Raw genomic sequence first — 26825 nt, 5'->3', positions numbered from 1 at the left:
GTACAATTATCGTGATAACTCATATTATACACATGACAATGAGCCTAACAATAATAATTGGGCGCTCTCGTTATTGATGGGTGCCAGCGGTGGTACTGTACGCAGAAAAAAGTATGCATCAAAAGCTTATGCGACAATTTCAGGTAGTGGCAAGGCTACGGTATCACGGGCAGAAACTGTACGGTCATCAACTGCGCCAAGTTCGCGACGTCGTCCCAAGAAAACAAATGTTTCATCAATGTTTTCACCCGAACCAAAATCGTTAGAATTTGATGATACTCTATCGCCAGCACTACCACAAACGCCATCATTCTTACAATTAAATCGCAAAAGTGATGATGGTGATTCCGTAATTAGTGGTGGGAGTGCAAAGAGTTATGATAGTATCGGAAGTATTAGAAGCGTAAGTGGAGATGGCAATGGCGATTTGGACAGTGGCGTTACAAAACCGAAGCTAACAGAGGAAGCCACCAAGGCCGAAAATAGTAAGCCACGTCGTAAAGAAAGCTTTCTGCGTAAAACGCTGCGTGCCGCCGTCGCTGGCAGTCGTTCAAATGGTGAGCCTGTGACTAATCAACCACTTATGGAGTAAACTCATATTTGCTTACACGATGCAAATTTTTGTAAAAAAGAAACAAATTTTTTAGACCCTTTATTTGCCTATACCTAAATGACACTACTTTATTTTGTTGTATTGTTCCTGTATTTTCTCTTCAATTTTTTGTCACCCTCCCTCCTAATGCGGCTTCAGTATTGGCGTAAGTGTGTAAACTATATTGCAAAAAACTAACGAAATACAAGATATCATTTAATCAAATTAACCATTTGTATTTCGTTAGGTTTGTTTGATATTCGACTTTTTATTCTTAATTTTTTCTGGCAAGTGAACATTTTGTTTTTAGTATAAGAATTTTGTGCACACATACACAACTAAAATCCACATTTTTGGGAAATAAGTGAGCTAAGGGAGCGCATTGTTTCTATTGTGAAAAAGAATTTGTGAAAAATATAATTTTTAAAGTAAATAATAAAATCCCCGACACATAAGCAGTTTTTCATTTACTCAGTCTTATGCATTATAATTAGATCACACGTATTTTTATGGGGAACGGTAGTTTCAGCGACACTGGCGCCATTTGACATGGAAAAGTAGTCAATTCGCAAATTTTGTTGCAAGCAAAGCATAAGAAGAATTTGACATATGCTTTGGCTAAGGGTGCTGGCACTCGGTAACTTTTCCAACATTTTTCGCATTTAAAACTGCAATATAAAAAATACGACACAATATATTTGAGCCGGCCTATGAAAAGGTGGCTTATGACTCAAAAAAAAATTTTCCAATTTTTTTCTGGTTTCGATAGTTTTTGAGACGCTCTTTCACGTGGTGAAAACAGGAAAGTCCTAACTTGCTTAGAAGTGTTCTGGAGATGATATTTTCACCCACTTCCATTTGACATTCAGCTTGAAACAATGCTTGTAGTTCGTCCTCGTAATTGATACCAACATCATCGAAAGAATCATCATCATTCTCTTCGGTTTCACAGATATATATTTGAAAAACCTCACTAAATTCTTCTTCGACAGAAATTATTCACAAGCAACACACGTCCTACTCGTTCAGCATTGCTTTAAAATCTGAGTACTCACACGATTTTTTTTCGGTCAGAATCTTGTTTGTGCTTTGCATTGAAAAAAACATCTCTATTTATATACACACACGAACTTAACTCATTTATGCTCTTTTGCCGTTTTTCGTTGCCTTTTGGGCATGACTGTTCATAATGCAAAAGAAAAACTACTAAGAAACTGAAAAAATGCATAGTTTATCTTCAACAGCTGTTTCTCACAATTTCTTTTTTGAGTCATAAGACACCTTTTCGTAGGCCGGGTCACATATGTTAGCAAGTATTCTTGTTGTATAGGGATAATGTTTATAACAGTGCTTCGCGAAATTGTGTATGTGAATGGTCAAGGCGAAAAAAACTTCAATTGCCAAGTCTGAAGTTCCTTCATATTTTTAAACACAACATCTTGGTTGATTGTGGCGATGTTACTTTAATACATAAGCTTATGTTAAATGTATCAATATGAAATATTTCATTGTGCCGCGGCTGTTACGTGTCAAAATCATTTTTTTTGGGAGAATATTGGTCTCGCTTTCTCTCTTTCGCCAGTTTGTTTTTTAAGCTTGGAATCCAAGACGAAATAAAGAAGTGTCATGAATGTATTATTTAAGTTTTTTCAATAACTTTTATAATGTAAATTTTTATTTGATTTTTATATTTCGCCTGCTGAGTGGAATATCACCCTATCTCATCTGTCGTTTCTAAAACGCCCTATGATGTCAGAAAACGTTTTAATAACGTCCTATTTCAGAATTCGGTTGAAAAAGCTAATGTCAAAATGTATTGAATTCTCGGAAGCTCAGGTCGCGCGTTTTTGAGAAAAAACCAAAATATGGCGTTCTTCAACCGAATTCAAAGATAGAGCGTTTTTGAAACAAATTCTGAATAAAGCACTATTCAAACGTTTTCTTAGATAAGACATTTTCAAAATTGCTGTCAATATATGGTTATATTCCAGTCAGCAGACGATTTTCCGTCGTTAACTTTGATTATTTTGATTTTACTCACTTTGATTGTATACATATCGTATTTAAATACACTCAACTGTTAATAATATACATATATACGTAGTTAGGCTAAAAACAACAAATATACATATATTTTAATACACGCCTATGCAAATGTACAGTGGTGGCAAACAAAACAGCAGGAAATTTCCCTGTGTTATGTGTATATCAACACCTATGGCTAATTAATTGTTCTTGCGATTAAAGTATCAATGTTGTAATCAATATCGAAGATTATGAGTAGGTCTTATAACCTTAGACTAAAAAGATTTGTATAGTCATGACAGGTATTCTGACTGAACACTGCCTTCTGGCATCACATGCCTTTAAATTATGCTTGGTCAGTGATAGCAGATGTAAGAGGTATGGGTTGGAGGAGGAAACGATCTAGCACGTTTTGTGATCTCAAAATATTCACAATTGTCGATTTAACTGACCCATGTTGGGAAAAACGAAAATGTCACATGAACCTATCTTATGAGGTATTTTTTTCCTCCAGTTAAACTCTAACTTTGTCAGAGATTGGGGAAACGGCCCTTTACGAACCGAAAAGGACAGTTTCGCAATACATGTTTAATGAAATGGTGCCAATCGCATGCAGATCGGGACAGTTATTAGCCACACTGAGCTATAAGTATTTATATAAACATAGCAATGAACAAGTGCCTGGCGAATGTACTGCGAGGGGAAAGAATTAGAACTAGTGCGGTTCTCAATAAGATAGTTCTGAATTAGTTCGTAAATATTGCATTCGACGCAAAGTATCGTCGTGTTTTCAGTTTGTTATCGGCTTGTTATCACTGAGTCGTCGACTTCTTCTTGGTTTATGGAATATCGGCTTGTTATCAACGTTGTCAGTTTTTATTGAAGTTGTATGGGTTTTTGTTTCATAAAAAACGCTGAGGCGTGGTAAACAAATCAATAAAGCGCCGATAACAAATTGGTAGTCCTCTGATAAAAAATAAATCGACGGCACATTCATAACTCATCGATAACTTGTCTACGCCTCCGATAAAAAATTCGTAACACTTCGATAACCAATATAAAATTTTTTGATATAATATTAAATAACTTTTCAAAGAATAATCCATATTTTTTCCATGAAGTACCAATATTTCGTTGATTAAAAATCTACAGCCTTTGTTATCAATGTAAACTTTATAACATTTCGATAATAAATCGATAACTCCTCTATACCTGGTCTATACTTCTAAAATATCTTAAAAATTATGATAATATAATCAGCAAACTGTGGGGTTAATCTTAAATGCGGTGGGGCGACAGATGGTCAACGGTCAAAAAGACAATTGATGTTATGACCACTTCAAATGGATATAAGTTCAGTTGACTTAGTGGTCTTTGTTAACTTTACTTTATAGCTATTTAAGAAATTTTCGTTTGACCTTTCGGGAAAAATACCATAACCATACACAGTAATTTAAGAGCAGGGCCGAATTGTAACATACGATCCGTGATCGAATGCCATTTTTTAAATCACAATAGCTCCGAAATGGTATATCGGATTAATGAAATATGTATGTGAACTAGGGACAACGCATACTCACTAGATCCACAATATATTTTTTTTTTATTTTTTTAAATAGCTGGATTGTCGAAGTTTTATCGCTTGAGTGAAAATAGTTTTCGATCCGTGATCGTATGTTACCATTCCGATGAATTGGTTAGACGCTTAGTTGTGTATGCTCTTCTTATTTCAAAGGAATCTTGAACGGTCCAGCTTTTAATCCGATTTTGCACTGTAAGAAAAAAAGAGTTCTTCTAACCCCGGAAAGGACATGGTTGGGCCAGTTTTTTTATCTGATTTTTCAGTAGAATAAAAAATGTGTCTACTTAAATCTTTGGGAAAAAATTGAAACAACTCGACATCAGGACGGAAAGGCGACAGCTGTTGCGATTATAATTTGTAAATATTTTCAAAGCCTTGTCTTCCTCTTTGCATTCGACTGAAAAAAATATAGCGAAAACAATAAAACGTAACTGTAATTCAACAAAATAATTGATCTTATAGCCATTTGAGAAGAAAGAGTTGACTTTATGCCCATTTCGGAGAAGCAGGGTGGACATAACGTCAATATTGTTGGCATTGCACCCATTTGAAACTTTAACTGATTTTGTGGTAATTTGAAGTTGTTTGTGAGGCCAATTAACGTTATAGCCGTTGACCTTATGCTGCTCCCTGAAACACCAAGGGAATGTACTTAATTCTGAATTAAACTTATGGTATCATCCCTATCACTTCGATTTTTGCTCTTATCATTTTTGCCACCACTGTATTTACTAGATATAGTCACGAAGCATGTATGAAAATTATATTTACACAATCTATACTATTTCTAATAAATATACACCTGTACTTACAAATACGAATCTGGATATCCTTTTTTGCTTTTAGCATGTTATCAATTTCATTTTTAACTCTCTTAACTAAAAATGTTACTAAATATTGCATTTGTACAATAATAAAATAAATAAAACACAAAACCTTCTACCTACTTTATGTAACAAACTTTCAATATTTTATTTTAATTTTATTTAAAAAATCAATATCAATGATTTGCTTGCACTGTTGTGAATAAATTTCAAAAAAATTAATTCAACTTGCTTTTCTTTTTATTTTGTTTAATTATTTAAGTTCTTTTATTTTTTAGTAATATTTCAAATCAACCTCAAACTTTATGCATTCGCTTTGAAAACCAAAACAAATAAATAATTAAATATATATACTGAAAATCTAATAAACGTACATTAATATTTATTTTCCATTCTTCATGCGTACTTTTAATTCTGGAAAAAATAGTGATCTACGAAATTTACAAACTTTACGCACAAATCGTAATCGCATGATGCGTGTACTATAATGCCGCAAGTAATAAACTATTTTTTTTGTTTATGTACCCATTCACAACATAAAACCAAAAAAATCATCATATGCAGGCTTGAAACCCCCAACACTTTGATAAAATGCCCCGTATAAACTGAACATTAGGGTGCTTACCTCACTCAAAAATTGCGCTCTTTCCAACGGAATTATTTTACAATTTTTTTAAGACTTTTCGAGAAACGGCCAACAGATATGTATATTATGTAGTTTCATTCACAAAACTTTTAATCATTGTGTATAAAAGAAGTGTGATATCTTATGCGTCAACTGTCTGACAGGATGTTCCAGATGGCCATTTTTAGTGTTTTGGCAGCGTTTTAACAGGATGTTGTTCAATATGGCGGTGCATAGGGCCGGCTATCTCCAGCGAGTGATAGAAAGAGATATAGAATGAGATAACGACAGTCAATTATGATATAAACACCAAATTCTATGTACTTGGTTTTTGTAAATCGATGGACTAATGTCAAAATCGCCAATATTTTAAACAGAGCTGGGGAACTTCGATTAGAATTAGAAATCATTACGATTAGAAAAATAAAATAATCTAAACATTAGTTTTTTTTGATTCTTTAATATTTTAGATTACTAATTGATTAGATTAGAACTAATCAAAAATCTAATGGTGTTTAGCGACGATTAGCATATCTAATCAATACTAATCAAAAAAAATTTCGATTAGATTTGTCGATTAGTTTTGATTAGATCAACTATTTTGAAATATTTTTGTTGTTTTTTTCGTTTAATTCATAAAGTAACAAACTTAAAAGAACTTTTATTCAAAATTTCACTGTAAACATAAACCTTATTAAACAAGTAAGGACGGGATTGTCTTCGGCTCATAGCCCTGGTCATTTCGGTACACTTGTTGGTGGTTCTATCTGCACTTTTTCTCATACTAATTGTAGTCTAAAAATTAAAGGCATGTTCTGAAAAAAAAACGAGATTCTCGACGCTTTAAATGTATGCTGATTTATATTACATATGTATCACAAGAAGTTTATATTCGACTTCATTACTACCAACTTTTCAAAAGAAAATTCAGACAATGAATTCCGTCTTGGGGTATCGACTATTCCAGCAAATGCAAACAGCCTTTCGACGGGCGCTGATGACGTAAGCGGGGTATTGAACGCTAGACACGCTTCCTTCAGTGCACCATATTTATTCCAAATTTCAGGACCTGGTGTCGGGTCATTCAAATACGCATATAGCTGATTGCTAACCACTTCTTTGAAACCGTTTGACTCGTTTGGTGAAATTGGTGTTCTGGGAATTAGCGCCTCCTCATCATGTTCTGGAAACTAACTTCATCATTGAAATCATAAAAAGAGCTTTCATAGTCCAACTGAGGCAGTTTACTACTCAAAGAAAGTAACGCAGGAATAATACAACCATATTTCACATTGGCTTCACCTGGGAGAAAGTCTAAACGAGAGTATATACAAAAATAAATAAATTTTTTTTTTAACATTTCAAAATAGTTGATCTAATCAAACCTAATTAAAACTAATCGAGAAATCTAATAGAATTTTTTTTTTGATTAGTTTTGATTAGATATGCTAATCGTCACTAATCGCGATTAGAAATTTGATTAGTTCTAATCTAATCAATAAGTAATCGATTAGTATAGCCAACTAATCCTAATTAATCAATTATTCTGCAAAATAAAAGTTTCTAATCCGATTACTAATCATTAGGATTACTAATCATTATTCCCCAGCTGTGATTTTAAACAAGACATCCGATCATGTGATATTTTAATACTAGATCACTCGCCCTGTTTCAGTTTCCTCTGCACTGAATAAAATGCTACATCAGATACAAATTCTGAACTGTGAAGTACTTCCGTAATTTGACAACCAGCGGTAGCAGCTAAAATAATGTCGCTAAGGATGTTAAAAGCGGAAAATATGAACCTTCGAGTTTTCAAGAGCAAAGTTCTCGCTTATGTCATTGGGAAGAAGACTTGATCTTGAATAAGTGTTCCCTATTCGTGTCAGTTACCGCTAGAAAGGGACGGCGTGAAGGGCCGCCTATAAATGTGGAATGGTAATGTTGTTCAATAGCTAAACAAGTTAAATCATTAAAGTCTTTTTAAATTGATCCCACTGACGGTAATCTTAGATTCATTACCAAAGTCGGTAGAAGTACTTACGTACAACCTGATTTCAGGCAAATTAGTCACTAGTCGTTACTGCTGAAACAGGTTTGTAGAGCCTGATTGACCTACACATATGGGATAGGATTTCCCGTTGTCGTCATCGCAGCATGCCACTGTAAGGGCAGGTCAATGGCAACAGGTCTTTATCATTCGATTTTGAAGCAATAAAAGGGGTCCAAAGATCACAAGGCATTTACTATGTGTTATTTTCTAGACGTCGACGAATAAGCTCTGGTTGACTTTTATGAGTAGAGGGGGATATTGGTTCATTGCCAAACACTCATGCAACAGAACTGTAATAGCTGGGTAAGGATATTTCAAAATCAACCGAGGTTGATCAACCTTCTGGTGGAGGTAGAAGTCAGTAGCTCTCGAACAACCTTGTAATAACGATCAGGGGAAATTTTCTGGACGCTCTGCGCGAATTTTTAAAGGGTTATCTAGACACGCTGACTAGGTGGATTGTAGACTGCCTGGCAAAATAGAACTGTTTTTTTTTCGAGGAGATAACAGAACCCCGCTTTAGGGGGAGCTGCATGGTCAGAGTCCTTATTACGTCTTCAAAGCGAAAGTTGTCGCTATAAAGGTTGGAGTAGGTGAGATGCTACTACGGCTATTAAAACGGGAAGTTTAAATGTGGTGCGATTAAACGTAGTCTGGGAATGCCTGACTTCGATGTTAGTGCGTCAAAAAATTTTAAGATTAAGCTCATCTGGGTTCCGTGCCATTTACATTATCCTTTAAAACTGTCACGCGCTTGAGAAAACTGCAGCCTGACCCCCGGACCACCGGTCACCTATGCTCTGCTACTATATATATGGGCCTTGAGTTAGCTTTAAAAACGTGCTCTCTTGCAGGGAAGCAAAATCCTTCTGGTCATAGAATGGGTAACTTTCCAATGTGAGATCGTGCGGTACATCTTAATATGCTAGAGAAAGCTTCTTGCTACAGATGCATAGCCGATAATGAGGTGGAAACATCATGCTTGACGGCCCAGCTTTTGCCAAACCTTAGCAAGAGTATTTCTGTCTCGGCTAACTTGGATCTTCGCCGAACTTATCCTGGTTTGGGATAGGTTTTATTCGTAACTATATAGATTATCCAAGTAGCTATAGCTTCCGTAACCCTTATCTTATATGGTAATACAGCGGACCTTAATTCATGCTATACGACTGAGCTTCCTCTGCTGAGGTAGCTACCACACAATCAGACTCAACCTAAAGTCTCTGAAATATTTTGGCGTAGTTTGAAAATGAAAGTTTTATAATTCCGATGGAAGAAGGACCGGCTTTGCTTGTATGTGAGGCATTTTATTCTATATATCACTAATTAAGTATTTGCATCTAACTTAAGCTGCAGACATTGGTGCTTTATCGGTAACCTTATAACAGCTGATTCGACCAACCTTATGGGAATCAATGCAATCGAATATTGGTGCCGCTAAGGTCGTAGCCGTATCATAGCCAACCAATTGGTTTTTGGTTTACCGTCGGGATACGTTAGGGATACGACTACAGCGACATACGGCACCAATGACTCCCGCTTTATTTTCGTACTCATTTGTGCTCAAAATATCCGTTCTTCATCACATCAAAAGCCTGAGAAAGCATTCAATCACGCATCCACAAAACAAAAACTACCAAATTTTACTATTGCAAGAAAGTAAAAAAAAAAATTCCCTCCTAATTTCACCATATTTGTTTTTTGTATCATTGTTGTTGTTATCAAACTGTCCACCACAAAAACAAAAAATCCCGAATTTACATAGAAATTCAAGCGATGCGTCAACAAGTGATCGATGGCGGTGGACTGGCTGCTACTGCTGGTGTTGGCACCTTAAGCTCCTGGAGGCAAGTTGAACGCAGTGCACCCAAGCATGGCCGACGTAAAAAAGTTCAAGATTTATTTGAGCAAACGTTAGAAGCATTTACCGACTAAACGTGCGTTCTTAACTATGTTTCGTTATGCTATGTTACTTAATTTATTTCTTACAAAACCCTTTGATTACATTTTTTTATGTTTTGCACAGTTATGCCATTTCGAATATTCGAATAAATTTTATTTAATACAAACTTTTGCTTTTTTAACAACAAATATTTATGTATACAATTTTTTTTTTATTGTTTCTAAATTTTTATAAAATTTTATTTAGTTTTAGTAGCGCATTACTCAATTTTCAGCTGTAGATGTTGTAAACTTTCTGTTATTTGGGTTCCTTCGTGCCTTTGGAAAAATTTTAATCAATTTTTACTTTTTATTTTAACGGTAAGTACTTGTTTGGTTTAATTATTTAAATTTTTCGCACGATTTTTTATAATTTTAATTGATTTTACCTTGATGCACTTTTAAAACTCTTATGGAGCACTGCGTATTATTTATGTAGGTACACATTTTTTTTTATCTTCTTTTAATAAATTAATTTTCCTAGCCTTTAAAAAATATTTTTTTAACTTATTTTTAATATTTTGTTGTTTTTTCATACTTTCAGAAATCAAAGCAAAGAAAAAATCCGCAGGTAAGAAATAATACGTTCAACTTATCTTTCATAATTTCCTATAGGAGGGGCTTTGCATGCCAAGGCATTCTAGCGATGATTTTTCATCAAAGATTTCGGTGAAGCTCGGACATGCTTTCGAAAAACGTTTTTATTTATTGATGTATATGAAACGGTTGGGCATTGGACTGTGTCTCCATACGAATTAAAAAAGTTGCAAAAGACCGCCCCTTAATTTAGCTCTAGAAAGATAACGTACGTCTGAGAGACGTGTTCAAGTTTAAGGACCCTAAAGATATAAAAAAAAACTTACATTTGTTTTTTTTTTTTAATTTATCTATATATATAAAAAGAAGTGTACATTTTGATTGTCACTCCATAACTCAAGAACGGATAGAAAGATTGCCATGAAATTTTTAGGAAAGATACAGGAAGGAGAGATGATGGTTAGTTGAATTTGAAATCCCAAATCGGTTTAGCCATTCTTGAGTTATGATTTTTTATTAGAAAAAATTCAAAATTTGAAAATTTGGTATATAAATCTGCCTATATTAGTATTTACGATCCTTTTTTCCGGGAAGTTAACCAGAGACGGGCTGGGACTGGGATTAGAACTAGGACCGGGACTAAGACTCGGAGTGGGACTGGGACTGGGACTGGAACAATACATACCACCATCTGGGACAGGCAATAAGGGATGAAGAAAAATGAGAAGAAGGTGAGAGAAGAGAAAAGAGAAGAAGAAGAAGTATACTTAGAAAGAAATAGAATGAGACGAATATGGAGATAGATGAAGCGAAAAAGACGGAAGGAGGAGTGAATAAAAGGATCAGGAAAAAGTGAAGAGGGGTGGGGGAAGGCAGATTTAGACGGAAAAAGCTTATTAAAAAATGCAGATAGGCCAAATTTAGGGCAGAACAACGTCTGCCAGGTCTGCTAGTTTGATATATATTCACTTGTTTCAAATGTTTTTCAAAGCAAAATATTGTTTTTTTAATATATTAAAAATTAAGTTTGACTTGTCTTGGACTTGTCCTTACAAAAATCAGTATTTTTCGAAGGACCTCAGTTTATAGCAAAAAAATTTAAATAAAATACATTTTTATCTACTTCAATTGAATTAATTAACTGTTTTAAACTATACTTAAAAAAATATTAGCTAAAATTACCATTTTAGGCAAAAACTACATATAAAATTTGTAGTCACGTAAAAGATAACGTTACGTCTCTTAGACGTATTTTTAAAAAACAATCGTATATATTTCAGCAAACAAAAAAGTTACTACTGAAAAACACCCCCCACTGACAAGCTGGTAATGATAGCTGAGAAAACTGAGAATGAGAATGTTCTCTCTTGATTGTGAGATACTGAGAGCAAAATTAAAACGACGTACGTTATCTCACTAGGGTTAAAGAAACTACTTTATTCTTGCAAATTGAGCCGAATTTGTGTTTATTTTGTTTTTTTTTTTGGTTATTTAACATGCGATTATTGGAATAGAGACGTAATTATGTCTTGGTAAACTCTTTAATAACACGTTTCCACTTATTTTTATGTTTATTGTTTGATAAGCCTAGAAGACAATTAAAAATTGGATGCATTACCAAAGCCTGGGGCATCGTTCGACATCATTGACATGTTGCCCGCCACTTAAAGCAATAAAAACTTACTTACCGACTTAATTGTTGCTTAACCATCTAAATGGGTTTGCCGACGAACAAACCACGTCAGTCGCTTCATTCCATTTTTTCCCTCGTATACTCCCACCATCCATAATTCACATTTTCGATTTTATATAAATGACATGCCTGCCAAAACGCAAATGCGCTGACTTTGCTTGACGACAGCAGATACTTCGTTTTGTCCTCCTCCTCGTTCACCATCAAACCTATATTTTCCAGTTCAAAGTAAAACTTTAGGCCGATTATGCTAATGTCATCATCATATTGCTAAGTTCTTGTATAATTTTCTCTAGCATCATATTAAGAAAATCGGAAAAACGGACTCCTTAGTTTCGAACGGCTCTGACTGGCCCTTGCCATGTTCAGAAGGTCCAATCTGCGTATTAACGGTGGGTTTGAGGCTTTCGAACAATACGGAGGCTAGCTCTGTAGTTTTCATGATCACTTTTTTTGTAGATTGCATTTCGCTGTGGTATGATGGTAGCGTGCTCCGCCTACCACATCGAAGATCCTGGGTTCACGACCCGGGCAAAAGCAACATCAAAATTTTAGAAAAAGGTTTTTGCAATTAGAAGAAAATTTTTCTAAGGGGTCACTCCCCGGCAGTGTTTGGCAAGCACTCCGAGTGTACTTCTGCCATGAAAAGCTTTCAGTGAAAACTCATCTGCCTTGCAGATGCCGTTCGGAGTCGGCATAAAACAAGTAGGTCCCATCACGCCGCGTTCTAATGTGGCTTCCAGATTCTTGTATATGCTTCTTTCTCTCCATAAATGCTTGGGTGTAGATGAATGAGTTATTAAAGAATTTCGGATTTAAGTGGATAGTGGTGTGACCTTCGCCCACATAACCATTTAAGGAACTGATATTTGTCTCTTAGCTGCCATTTCGAGAACGCCCTATATCAGTGATCAATTGTCAGGTGAGATAGTGGGTTCATAATGAAAAACTGATAGAGGCGGTGTTCTTCAATAAAATTCTGCGATAGGGTGCTGCGTGGATATCTAAACCCTTTTTCGGAAAATAAGCTTTGTACATTACAACATTAAAAAACTCGTATTTATGGCTCGCGAGGAACAGAGAGGAGGGAATATGAAGTAGAAAGAATTGGATAAGGAGAGCGAGATAATAAGGGAACGGAGGAGCGAGAAGAAGGGTTATAAGCAAGGCGAATCTATACCATGTGGTGGCAAAGCGAATTCAATCAAATCGCCGTGCAGATGAATGTCAAGTCAAAAAAAAAAAATTCATATTTTCATAGCTTTCGATTAACTGACATTTTGTCGTACAAGGCTTTGTATGGAAAATTATCAAGAAGAAGCAATCAGCTGATGGGATAACTCCACCTGTACTAAATTCGCCTTGGTTATAAGTATAGAGCGATTGATAAAAAGGATTATTCGGAGTGGGAGAAATGGAAAAGTAGAGGAGAAAAAATATAGTAAGCTATACAAACTTTTTCCAGATGTTTAAAGAAATTGAAATGTTGAATTATGCAGTGGGCATAACCGGTGTGACTTATTCGTGTTTCAGGGTGTTTCAATAATACTGACTTAACTCCAGTTTTCAAGCCTCTAGTAGACTAAGAACGCAGTTAGTTAAGTTAATTCTTGTTTATTCATTCATTCTCCCCCTCTTTCATAAAGGCGAAAAAGATTCGGGATTCCTTCGGATTGGCTCTTTGAATGTCCGAGTGAAGAAGACAACCGAAGCGTTCAGCAACTTCTTGGGAGTGGGCAATGGGCATACACTCTCTCACGCGGCAACAGCAAATCGTCCTCACCAGCGATCTCACCGACACCATCTACAAGGTCATCGTCATCTTCCACAAAGTGGTACGACTATGCGGAATCCGATGATGGGGAAGACGAAACCATCAGGGTTTGCAACGTCGCTCCATCACAAAGGTAGCAGCAGTAGTAATAGTAAAAAGCAAAATATTGAGTCGCGTGCTAGTGTTCCTTTTAATATGAATAATTTAACGCATCAATTTGAAAAATTACACAAATCCTGGGGCTCGGCGGATAACATACATAAACAAAAAAAAGATGATGATAACAATGTGAACGATAAAACAATAATGCCACCACCAAAAAATATCGATACGCTTATAAAGAGACGACAAAAATCTGTAACGACACCAACAACAACACGTTCCTCAGTAACATCGTCCATCGCCACAGATTCACCACGTGGTTCTATTTCTTCAACTAATTCTAGTACGAATTTTATTGCGGGCTATAGTAGTATGCCAACAACACCAAATCAACAACGTGCACCTAGCGGGCGTGTCCAGTCGGATATGGTAATGGACTCTGATTCAGATTCGGCATGTGGTTTCGATTCGAGTTGGTCTATGAGTGGTCGTACATCGATGAGCAGTGGTAATTTACAATCTTCGCAATCGCAATGTTGAAGTATTGCAAAGGTTCATACATCTTGATATGTAAATAATGCACTAAGTGGCTCAATTAACTATAATGATGGAGGATTTTAGTATCTATTTCACTCCTGTTCTGTGTATATGTGTGTAATAGGAACTAATTATATATACTATGTACTACTTAGATTTATATATACATATACATATCTTGCTATGTAAAACACAAGTTCGTCAAATATTGAACTAAATACCTATTTTTATACACATTTGCCTTGAATTTTTTTACCGAAATCAGCAATATTTAATATTTTCTATTCAAGTTTTAGTGAGCTTTCCTAAATGTCGCATATATCAGTGTAGCGTTACCCATAGTAAATAAGAAATAACAGTTTTATTTAATAGTTAAGACTTTATTTTAAAAAATCAAACTATGTTATTTGCTATAAAAATATAGATAATAGCTTTCTCAGAAAAGTGGACGGTAAACTTGTTTCACAAAATTTTTAGTCATATATCGTATGATAATATAAACTAATGACTAAAAATATCTGATTCTGCATAAATTCTTGTCATATTCAAAAAAGTTGGACGGAATGTCAATGTGTGAGGCACTTACATATCAAAGTACATATAATACGCTTAAAACCTATTGGTTTATAATAAAAATTTTTAAAATATGTGCTTTTATGATATGGCTACATATAGACGACTGAGTGAAGAATTGCCCTATGGTACATTACTTGTCTTCCGGTTTCTATACGACGTTTTATAACAAAACCACGTCATTTCTGAACTATCTATGGATTGTACCCATTAATACAGATCGTTTTCGAAGGAGTGTTATACTATAGAAATAGTTTCATTCATAGATAGGACGTTTGAGCTGGCAGCAAGACGCAAATTGAAAGAGAAGCTCGGCCTTAGATCTCTTCGGAGGTTATCGCGCCTTACATTTATTTATTTTTATAACCTAAAACCTCACTTTGAATATATCAAAATCAAATCGATAGTCTTAGCAATACCTTACCCAGCAAAATAACTAGTGGTACTGATACAACTAACTGACTTGCGCCTGCATAACAATCGGTAATACGACGTGCACGCATAAAATTGCTACCCAAATATATGTATATCATAACGTCTTTGATTTGGTGGTATGACACCAAGCTGATGTGTGGCATCTTGGAAGATCAAATCATAATGGCCCATTGGTGATGAAAACATACTAAAACTGAAATCATCCGTATTTTTGCGTCCATACAATTGTTGCGCATATGTTAGCAGAGTAATGTAGGAGTTCACTTGAGTTTCATTGTAGTTCTAGCCGCCACGGGTTACAATTGCACTCGCCTTTACTTTGCCCAAATTACATTTTTTGTAATCGTGTAACTCGGCCTAAAAACAAAATATTCATTGTACGTTTTTTTATAAACAGTATAGAAACTATTACTTACCATCAGTGCAGAGTAATTCAAAATCATCAGTCAAGGTATTTCTAGCCCACCACTCTTTCCTTTTTCCACCCGTACTTTCCATTACAGTAGTGTGTTTCATAAATGCTACATGTCCGCCAACTTCCACAAGCCAACGGAATGCTCCCGTATGCCCATAATAGTCTTCCGAAGCATCACGCCGACAATAACGATAGCTAGTCCCATGGCAAAGATCACACATGCTATCATGTTGTTGTTGTTGTTGTTGTAGCAGTGTTTCGCCCCATCCAGTAGGTGCGACCGATCACAAATTGTCATCAATATCCTCTAACGGGAGTCCAAGGAAACTTGCTGTTTCAACAGGGGTGGACCATAATGAGAGGGGTGGACCATAATGAGAGGGGTGTTCGAGGCGTTGGTTGCAGAATACAGTTAAAGATATGGTTGGTGTCATGTGGGGACACGCTACAAGCAGGACATATGTTGTGTATGTCGGGGTTTGATTCTGGATAGGTAAGAGTTTAACCTCTTGCAGTACAGATCGAAGTTGAGCTAGAGTGACTCCTAGGGAGTATGCGTTCCACTCCTGCAAGTTTTGGGTATTGTTCTTTAAGCACAGGATTCACCGACCAATTTCTGGCATAGAGGTTCAACGCCAGTCTGTGGAGTTCACTGAGGACCTGCTTGTGTTTTTTGGCTTCATACGGCTGCGTTCTCAGGTGCCGTATTTGGTCATAATGCTTACGGAGATGACACCTTAAGCGCCTGGGCGGTGATGGCTCATCAATCAGATGTCTGTTGGGATGCCCAGGTTTCTGGGTACTCAACAGGAACTGTTTGGTTAGCATTTCATTTCTCTCCCTAATGGGGATTATTCTCGCCTCATTATGTAGATGTTGTTCTGGGGATATAAGACTACCCGTGGCGATTCTGAGGGCAGTATTTTGCCAGGCCTGTAGCTTCTTCCAGTGAGTAGTCTTTAGGCTTGGCGACCATATCGAGGACGCGTTGCATGCAATTGGCTGGCCGATTGCTTTGTAAGTGATTAAGAGCGTTTCTTTATCTTTACCCCAAGTACTGCCAGCAAGAGATTTGATTTTATTGCGGCTCTGGATATTCGGTACAATTGCGACTGCGTGCTCACCAAAATGTAGAACCTGGTCAAACGTCACACCCAAGATTTTGGGGTGTAAGACATTCGGTAGCGTAGTGCCATTGACGTGCTATCATAGGGTACACCCATGTTATATTCATTACTAATTGCGCCTGGTAAACACGATTTTGCAAAGTATTCGGCTGCAGCAGAATCACAACCGTACGGACGTATCCATCCGTTCGATATAAGGAATGCCATTAGTTAAGTCCAGCCAGCTGCTGGACCCTCATTTTAATGCATTTTTCCAGCTTCTGATCAGATGTGACACATAGTCATACTATGCCCTCCCCACTAATTGTGGTGCGTATTTGCATCCGCGCCTATGACCAAGCGCCCTTCGTCATGTAGTAGCCCATTGCACTCCATCGGTGGAACCTCCACAGCATGGGCCATGTAGCAGGATGCCAGGATAAATGCCTGATTATTCTTTTGCTCAACGGCCACCGCTACGAACTCCTCAGTAGTGCAATTAGGGAGCATATACCATGACTACAGCTTGCACCCGTAATTCCGTTTGCACATAGTAAACGCCAAATCCGCGCGTTGAGTCCAGACAACTTTCCTCCCGATGAGAGCCACGGCTCCTGGATCAGCGCCACGTCAAACGAACCCTCATCAAGGGTTGGGAGAAGTTTGGTCGACGCCACTTTACTGTGTTGGAGGTTTGTCTGTAAGACTCGCAGCACCATGGGCTGTTTGTCCCCCTCCAGCACCTTTGTGGGGACGTGTTCGTCCTCGCCTAGCCCTTTTGGTTTAGAGTATTGGGGGCCCCTTCAACCTCTCGTAAGTGCTGTGCTGGTGGTTCCTCTGTGCGACTCGCAGCAACATTTGGCTGTTGGTCCTCTTCTAACACCTTCGTGGTGACGTCGGCTACCTCCACATGTCCTTTTTCTCTTACGCTTTTGAGGTCCTTTTCGACTTCGGCCATTTCTATCGTGTTAGGGTTTTTATCCTCGGGATTTCTTTTCCTGAGACGCATGTAGATTTTGCCAGTGCCAAAGAACATTTTTCCAAGCTGCGTGTACAAAATATCCTCCGCCTGCTTGTTTATTTGGAGGATGTAGAACTGACCATCCTCGGTAGGCCGAGATACAGTAAGTACCTTCCAATCCTGTGTCGGTATGTTCGGATTCTGATTCTGCAGAAGTCGCAGTGTATCCTCCGACTTCATCACGCATGGCATCCATACCTTAACTTTTGGTACCGTGGGGATTTTCGCTTTATACACCACCTCAAACCACGCGTTCTTGCCACGCCTTTGGAGGTTTGAAGCCACTTCGTCCAGCCACTGCAAGCTCGGGATGTTGTCGCACGCTATCATCTTCAGACCATAAAACCGGCTGTCTTGGGAAGCGAAAGCCGGGGTCTTAGCGTTACCTCACTTTAGCACCTCCGAGAAAGCCAGAGTCTAAGCGTTATCTCCCTTTGACTTATCTCCAACTTCCGTAGTTGGCACTTCGGCATTTTTGATGTTCTCCGTCTGAATTGCAGCTTTCGAAGTAGTTGCTACCTCGCTATTGGGGCCCATCTGTCTTACAGCTATAGGCCTATTTGTCTTGTCTATGCGATTTTCCTGCCTCGCGGCTCTTGGACTGGGTCCTTTCTGCCTCTGGAAAGCAGGCCTTTCGCCTTCCGCCGAACGTTGCCCTTCGGTTGCAGTACCGAGGGTTTCTCGCAGCAAACCTTTTGAACTGCCTTCAATCTACTCTTACCGCCTCATGAGCCCATTCCAAGCGCTCGAGATCCACTTCTGTTGGGTCGACCACTGCTCCCAGGCGTTGGACTATTCTTAATGTTGCACGGTACAGCGTGAGAGCTTCCTTACTTCCTCTGCCCCGTACCCTTCTCCACTCTACTACTCCGTATTCATTTGTATGCTTTTCCAACACGGAGTTCATTGAATCAGCACTGCTCTCACTCCACGAGTCCGACGCATCGCTTAATGCGTATTTATCGTCCTTGGCTTGCGACTCAGTCCTCTTATCATAGTCTTTATTACAATTAGGTAATGAGTCGTTCATCTTGCTCGTAAAACCCCCTGCCAGACAAGGCGGGCTCAGCGCTCAAGTATTATATACGGGGAAAGAAACATCTGGCATAGCAACGTCCCTTACTGTGGTAAGGTCATCAATACTTCCTGAGATGGCCCAGTATCGAGAAGGCTCCGTTCGAATACAGCCGAATTTATCCCCTGGCTGCCACTCGGCCAATAGGCACGGTCCGCATAACACTATGGATTATGGGGTTGGCAGTTCTTGGTAACCGACATACCGCCACCCACCTATGAGGCGAAACGGCGTGGATGCCAGTCCTAAACTGCTCCGCCTCATATTCGGGCGCTAAGGAGTTCGGCTAAGCCCTCAAAGCAACGACAAGTTACCTACCCTAGTGAGGGAACGGTGCATTACTGCGGAATCTTTCAAATATCTTACTGAATTCACTGTAACTGTAACATTTCCATAACTGTTGTATCACGTAAGAAAGCCACTTCACCAGCTTCTAAAAGACAACGAAAAGCGCCATCGTAGCTGCAGTACGGATCATTAGTAGAACATCTACCACCATGAATTTTTCCTGTACAAAGAGTACATAGAGTAGAAAATAAATAAAGTTATTACAGCTCGTTTCATATTGAGTAATAAACTTACTTATCCGAATTATCGCCAATTGAATTGTATTTATTAATCAATGAGTAAACAGCGCAGGGGTTGTTAAAATAATTAGCAGCGGATTTGACTTGGTTATTACAGTATACAACTTTCATACCGCCTTCAAGTTTATATTATTTTATAAATTTCAGTCTCTATAATACTTACGGTATAAATGGGAATATACCATGCAGCCACGCTCCCCACCCAAGGGAAGCAGGCACGCTTATTACGCAATACATCTTGTACAGAATCCTTCTTAACAACTAAGAGTTGTAACGACCCGCCGTGAAGACATCGCCAGCATCAAGCGTTGTTATATGCGCTTTCTCGCGATCAATATGATGAATAAATTCATCAACGCTGCATGCCATATGGCAGGTTGGATTAAGAAATGCATCGTCAAATAAAGCACGATAGCGTTCAAAGGCGACTGTTAGATTTTGGCATTTAAATTGTTCCTCCTTACTTTTGGTGCACCAAATGTTTTTAATTACTTTTTTATAATAATGTTGGGCATATGTTAAAATGAGTGAAAAGTGGTGTGGTTATTTTAAAATTAGCGTCAAAAGTATTCATGGCAGCAAGGGGCTCCAGACACCTGTTAGACCAAGCATTACAGGCAATAAAAGAACCTTTCAGCTTAGTAGCACTATTTTGCGTTTCGGTTTTTCGTTAATATCTTTTGAACGAGGGTAATTGTTTACTTTAGCTCACAACTGCTAAAACCCGACCAAAAATATCGGGAGAGGTATCAAAAGACGCGTTTTAATCCCAGGACCACGAATCCGAGAGCGGAAATTCAAGATTTTATTTCTGTCAAAAGTTATTTCCGAATGTGGCCCCGGAGCGCTCCGAAACCGGGGGTGGGATCCATAGTATTTTTGCGCAGAACACCTTTCTGCATTGGCGGCCTTCGGCCGCGCTTATAAAAAATGGTAATTCTATACGACAGCATGACACTGCTAATACGCGTCCAAACCGGAAAATAAAAATTTTAACTCGTTCAAAAGATATTAACGAAAAACCGAAAAAATACCCGCGGGTCCCTCCGAAACCGGGGGTGAAATCCATAGTATTTTTGCGCAGAACACCTTTCTGCGTTGGGGGCCTTCGGCCGCGCTTATAAAAAATAACCCTGAGCTACGCCATGCCAAGTCGGGGTGTGTGGTATAACCGTGGCTACCGCCACGGTGATGTCCTTCTGCGTTCGAAATTTTTTTTGTGGGTATAAATTACAACAACCACATGAAAATCGCCAACTTCAACTGCAAATATCTCCGGACAGAGATAAAATTTTAATTTTCCGGTTTCGGATTATTGTTGTCGAGATTAATACGCGTCTTTTGACACCTCTTTCGATATTTTTGGACGCGTATTAGCAGTGTCATGCTGTCGTATAGAATTACCTAAAAAATTACCCTAGGTGGGTCCAACACCGGTTTGGAGACCAAAACTATATCCGCGCAAAACACTTTTACCCACAGTTTTTCTTGTGGGTACTACAAAATCATCAAAACAACAAAAAGCACATGAAAATTTTCAATTTTGTTTGCAAATATCGGTAAAAGTCTAGTTGAGGGGTCGACTGCTAATACGCTACCAAAAATATCGAGAGAGAGAGAGATGTCAAAAGACGCGTATTAATCTCGAGAGCAATAATCCGAAGGCGGAAAAGAAAAATTGTATCTCTGTCCGCAGATATTTGCAGTTGAAGTTGGCGATTTTCATGTGGTTGTTGTTGTGTTGTACCCACAAAAAAAATTATGCATCACCGTTTTGCGCAAAAATACTATGGATCCCACCACCGGTTTCGGAGGGACCCGCGGGTCTTTTTCGGTTTTTCGTTAATATCTTTTGAACGGGTAAAAAAAGGGTAGTAGTGCAGTTTACCGTACCCACCCTAAAGTTGGGTAAAGATTTTCGAGTGAGGTATCAAAAGACGCGTATTAATCTCGAGAAGTTGGCGATTTTAATGTGGTTGTTGTTGCGTTGTACCCACAAAAAAAATGTGCATCACCGTGGCGGTAGCTTCACAGCAAAGAAAGAGGCATGGTAAGTAACTCTTTAATGGAATTAATTTGTGTTAAAGTGCGTGCACACTAAGCGGTGCGACATGTAGCGACAGCGACGCTTCACTTTTTTGCCTATTTGATCAACATAGCCGCTCATGGCCGCGCTGCGCAGTGCTGCTGCCGCTAGATGTGAATTGCTCCATAAGAATATATGCAAATAATATTTGCAGCGCAGTGTAGTGCGCCTCAATGTGGTCTTAGCTTTAATGTATTGTAACGAATTTACTTGCAAATCCTCTTATTTGCAACCCTCTGCTAAGTTCGTATCGCTAAACTGTTGAATAAATAACTCCAATATGTAATAATGCAAAATGGCCTTTATTCAAGTATTTCACAATAACACTTGTACTTTGCAACGAATAGCTTACTTAATAACCAAACTGATTGACAGCTCAAATGGAACTCTACTATTCAAAATAATACTGCTATAGCTCGCTATATAGCGCTTAATCCAAATCCCAAATCAAACTGAATTACTTCTTACTCGCCTGCCCCGCTTTTATAGTTTACGCTGCATACTTCTAGGCTCTTCCATTTCCAGAACTTACCAACTATATTCGTGTGTGTATAGTTCTCATATAGTTCCTACTTGTTTACAATTGTCTACTTTTTAGCGCTTCTCAGATGTACATATGTGAGTTTGTAGTTTACAGTCTCCCGCACACACATAAGCGTATAAGTAAATTCATCTGTGTGTGACATCTCATCTCTCACTGCCTTGTATGTAAATGTTGCTCGTCGGAATGTGTACATATGTGTAGACGCAATTATTGATTCGTTTATGTAGATACATAATGATTGAATTATTGATGTGAATTCACGTCACTGCTTAGCATCGGCCTGGAGATGGCAGCACTCCTTAGTTTTGCTAATATTCGTAACACTGCCCTCCACCTAAGTCTGATCGTCCCGATCAGACAAATCTCCCAATCTAAACGCCGCTAGCATCGCTATATGTACCACTCTTCTACTCCGTGGTTTCTCAATGCTTTGTATGCGGTAGATGATATCACTGATCTTCTTCACAACCTTGTACGGGCCTTCCCAACTGCACCGAAATTTGGATGGAACATCTTTCCGCCGGTGAGGGTTATATAACAGTACCAAATTTCCCTCCCGGAAACCTTCCGAATTATTTTCCTTGTCGTACCTGTGTTTCGTCTTACTACTCATTATCCTTGATCGTTCCCTCGCACTCTGTTGCTCGGCCAATGAAGAACTACTTCGCAGAGCTTGCGCTGGACGGATTTGCTTTGCATAATCAGTATCGTTCCGACGCTTCACAACAGTAGTGTGCCTTGGCTTGAAACCACCCTTGCATTCTTTCTTCGTTTTAGTACGTCCGTTAGGGCTTTTCAATGCCAGTGTTTCTCTCACAGGTACCTCCGGGTTTGATTTGTTTGGCCCATTTGTTCCATCAACTTTTACCTTTGAATTTCGTGGCCTTCGTCGAGTCTTCTCCACCAGTACCCGATTACTGCTGAACCCTTTTTCCAAACTAAAGTTAAGTGGCACATCTTGGTTCTCATAACGCATCACCCTTCTCTGCATATCGATCTTGATGTCATGGTCAACCAAGAAATCCACTCCCAATATAACTTCATCAACAATCTCCGCCACAACAAATTTGTGTAGAACCATGACCTTCCCAATCAATACTTCACATATCACTTCTCCCTGAACTTGGTTATACTCGCTAGTGACCGTACGCAACTTTGCTCCAGGTAACGGTTTTACTCTCCTGTTGACCAAGTCAGATTGGATCAAGGAATGAGATGCGCCCGTATCTACAGTCAGTATTCGTTCGTTGCCATCCACATTCCCTCTGACGGTAAGACTGCTCGATTTTCTACCAATTTGCGACACAGATATCACAGGGCATTCGATAGCTAGATCTAGCTCTCTACCTCTTACTCGCTCTTGCTCATCTCCTCCGGATTTGCGTTTACGCCCACCCACATTTTTGGAACTGTTAGGGTTGGTGTTGCAATAACGCGGAATATGCCCTGGCTTTCCACACTTAAAGCATTTGACTGCATCATTATTCTTCTGCTGCGTACCTTTCAATGCTTCCAAAATTGCGTCTACCCAGTCTGGCTTTTCCACTTCCACGCGATGAGCTTTGTACGCTGGCTTACTCAAAAGTGAGGCTGTTTCCTGAGTCAGTGCATGCGATACCGTTTCAGCAAACGTTAGTTTTGGGTTCGCGTATGTGGCTCGCTTCGTTTCGACGTCCCTTATGCCATTTATAAAGCTCTGAATCTTCACTCTTTCCGTGTATTCCACGGGTGCATCCGCATTTGCAAGATGAGCCAATCTTTCAATGTCCGAAGCAAACTCCCGCAAAGTCTCGTTAGCTTTTTGGTAGCGATTTTGCAATTCTATTTGAAATATCTGTTTCCTGTGTTCGCTTCTGTATCGCTGTTCTACAGCAGCCATCAATGCGTCATAACTGTTCCGTTCGTACTCTGGAATGGTCTGTAAGATTTCCGCGGCAGGCCCTTTCAGTGCCACGAACAGAGCTGCAACTTTATCTTCAGCATTCAATTGGTTCACTGCTGCGGTCTTCTTCAACTGTAGCTTAAAGACCTGAATTATTCGCTGATGTGAATTCACGTCACTGCTTAGCATCGGCCTGGAGATGGCAGCACTCCTTAGTTTTGCTAATATTCGTAACAGTATTTAAAGGTTGGATTTTATATAAGGTGCCACGATTTTCAAACTTTTGTTGATTTGTAGGGAAAGAGGGGGTCCTAAAAATCACCAAAATGGAATCCGCAGCTCTAGGAAATTCTTAGTTTATGAAATATTAGCGTTGAACTTTACAAATTTAGTAACATTGCAACTTAAGTCCTGCGTCTAAAATTCGGGTCGCACATGTCGATAGCGGTATCAAAAGACGCGTATTTTCGTCAAGATTCAGAATCCGAAAGCAGAAAACACGTCGGTACTATTCTCCCCGAAGGCTTTGGGGAGTGTTATCGATGTGATGGTCCTTTGCCGGATACAGATCCGGTACGCTTTGGTACCACAGCACCATTAAGGTGCTAGCCCAACCATTTCGGGAACGATTTATGTGGCCACATTAAGCTTTCAGGCCATTCCCGCCCCCAAGTTCCGTGAGGAGCTTCGGGTCGCCAGAGTAAAATTGCTTGCAAATAATTGATTCATTCACTGTTTGGACGAATGAAATGTCACTAAAAATTAACTTTTCTTCTCTTGTCTTGTCTTGACTTTTCTTGTCTTGTCTTGACTTGTCTTGTCTTGTCTTGACTTGTCTTGACTCAAGGTCTTGTCTTCACTTTCGCCTGCGGGCTTTTCTTCAACAAATACAAAAACATTTTATTTTTAAATTGGTATGATAACAAAAACAAGCAAATTTTCAATAAAAAAACGCGCAATTTTTTATTAAAAATTTTCGCATGTGGCGCCAATGTACAACAAATAAAAATACCCCTTTTTGCAAGTTCTTATCATAAAAAATTTTAATTTTTTTAATTTCTTATCATAAAATATTTAAATGTTTACTTAAAAATCTTGCGTTTCGTTAAATTAAATACATAAATTACATATTATTCAGAGAATTACAAAAACAAGATACATTAGCTGTGTTTTTTTTTTACTTCTATATGTTCTACCAAGACAAAAAGATGTTGTTGCGGAGCTGGCAACACTATTCACCACCTTCATATGTTTTCGTTTATTTAATTGCAACAACGAAGAAAGCGACTATATTACCGACCGGTTTTTTGCGAATAACTTTTAAACGAGTTAAAAAATATAATCTCTGCTTTCGGAAATCTTGACGAAAATACGCGTCTTGGGTGCCACTTTCGACAAGTTCGACGCAAATTTCAAGTGCAAAACTTAGATTGTAATATTACCAAATTTCGAAATTTAAAAGCTTATTTTTCATAAACTAAGAGTTTGCTAGAGTTCCGAATGATTATTTTGTCATTTTTGGGACCACCTCTACTCCTCTAAAAAAAAAAAAATTGGAAAATCGTGGCACCTTATTTAAAATATTCCCGGTATTTAGCTCGAAACATAAGTGCAGAACTGCTGCGCAGCTGGATTTTAAACAAATTGATTTACACCACGCAAAAACATGTTCCGTTGCATGCTAAGCAGCGCCCCGCATGATCTGTTCAAACAAAATTTCCTGCAAACCCTCCGTGTTTAGGATCTGAAAGCGAGAATCCAAATTTTTATTTCTGTCAAAAGATACCAGCAAAAAGTCGGTTCAAATTATCGTGGTAAACAATTGTTCAAATTTTCATATGGTTGTTGTATTTTGCCAGTTTTGTTGTACACACGCACACACTAATGCAGAAAGGCATTCTGCGCGGATTTCATTTTTATCCCCAAACCGGTGTTGGAACCACCCGTTATTTTTTTTTTTAAATCGCGATCAAAGGCCGCCAGCGCAGAAAGGTGTTCTGTGCAAAAAAATACTATGGATGGGCCCCATTTTGAAACCTCTCGGAATCATTTGATGGTTTTTTGTAAATACTTTCGACAGAAATACATATTTTTTATTTCCGCTTTCGGATTCTAAAAACGGAGCTCAATTGATACCATCATTAACTATTTTTGATAAAAACAAAAAAATAAGAGGGTGCACAGTCTTGTAAAACGCTACCTATATACATATATAAAGCTGGGTTGATTTGCATGGACGAAAGTTAACCCATATCGCGCCATCGATTTTTCGATAGGTTTTGGGCTCAGGAAAAAAAGTTCCACTAAGCATAACCAAAAAAATAATTTTCGAGACTGGAAAATTTTTTTTTTACTTTTATTTCTTTGATTTTTAATGTTTTTTTCATGACCTACTTAAAAAAATTTGATTTGATTTTAACAAATGTCAAATCCCCCATCAAAATATGGCTGATTACCAAATTTCATCAAGATATCTCGAAAATTGAGGGACTAGTTTGCGTTCAAACAAACGGACAGATGGACAGACGGACGGACGGACAGACGGACATGGCTAAATCAACTTAGCTCTCCCCTGATCATTTTGGTACAGTTATTGGTGGGTCTAACGGAAACATATACATAAAAAATGAGTTGGAGCCTTGAAAATGAAAAAAATCGATTTCGACCAAAACAAGTCCAAAAAACCAAAAAAACCGCATAATTTTAATTGGGATAGGAACTATGAGACAAATTCGTTTTCACCGCAACACTTTTGGACGTTTCTGAAGAAACCCTTAAAAAATGGTGAAAAAAAAAATTTTTTTCACCAAAACACT

General features: G+C 38.3%; 2 protein-coding genes and 1 pseudogene across 3 annotated transcripts in view; 2 read left to right on the top strand and 1 right to left on the bottom strand.

Moving 5' to 3' along the window:
• The window catches only part of LOC137253357 (uncharacterized), an 81629-nt gene extending 67110 nt beyond the window's left edge, over positions 1-14519 (top strand). For both annotated transcript variants that reach the window (XM_067790115.1, XM_067790117.1), the window contains 2 exons: positions 10187-10213; positions 13519-14519. In XM_067790115.1, coding sequence (XP_067646216.1) covers positions 10187-10213; positions 13519-14288 — 797 coding nt within the window. In that variant the 3' untranslated portion in view covers positions 14289-14519. The remainder of the gene's footprint in view (positions 1-10186; positions 10214-13518) is intronic.
• On the top strand, positions 3-9840 carry LOC137253358 (uncharacterized). Its single transcript, XM_067790118.1, has 2 exons — positions 3-557; positions 9467-9840. The coding sequence occupies exons 1-2, from the start codon at positions 77-79 to the stop codon at positions 9634-9636; spliced, it is 651 nt and encodes a 216-aa protein (XP_067646219.1). The 5' UTR covers positions 3-76; the 3' UTR covers positions 9637-9840.
• A 4762-nt stretch (positions 14520-19281) lies between the features above and the next one.
• LOC137254411 (transferrin 2-like) lies at positions 19282-20013 on the bottom strand (annotated as a pseudogene).
• Positions 20014-26825: the final 6812 nt, after the last annotated feature.

The sequence above is a fragment of the Eurosta solidaginis genome, chromosome 5, assembly GCF_040869045.1.
Source record: "Eurosta solidaginis isolate ZX-2024a chromosome 5, ASM4086904v1, whole genome shotgun sequence".
In the NCBI taxonomy this organism is placed as follows: Eukaryota; Metazoa; Arthropoda; class Insecta; order Diptera; family Tephritidae; genus Eurosta; species Eurosta solidaginis.
Note: the sequence above shows the minus strand (reverse complement) of the source record. Positions and strands in the feature narration are given on the sequence as shown.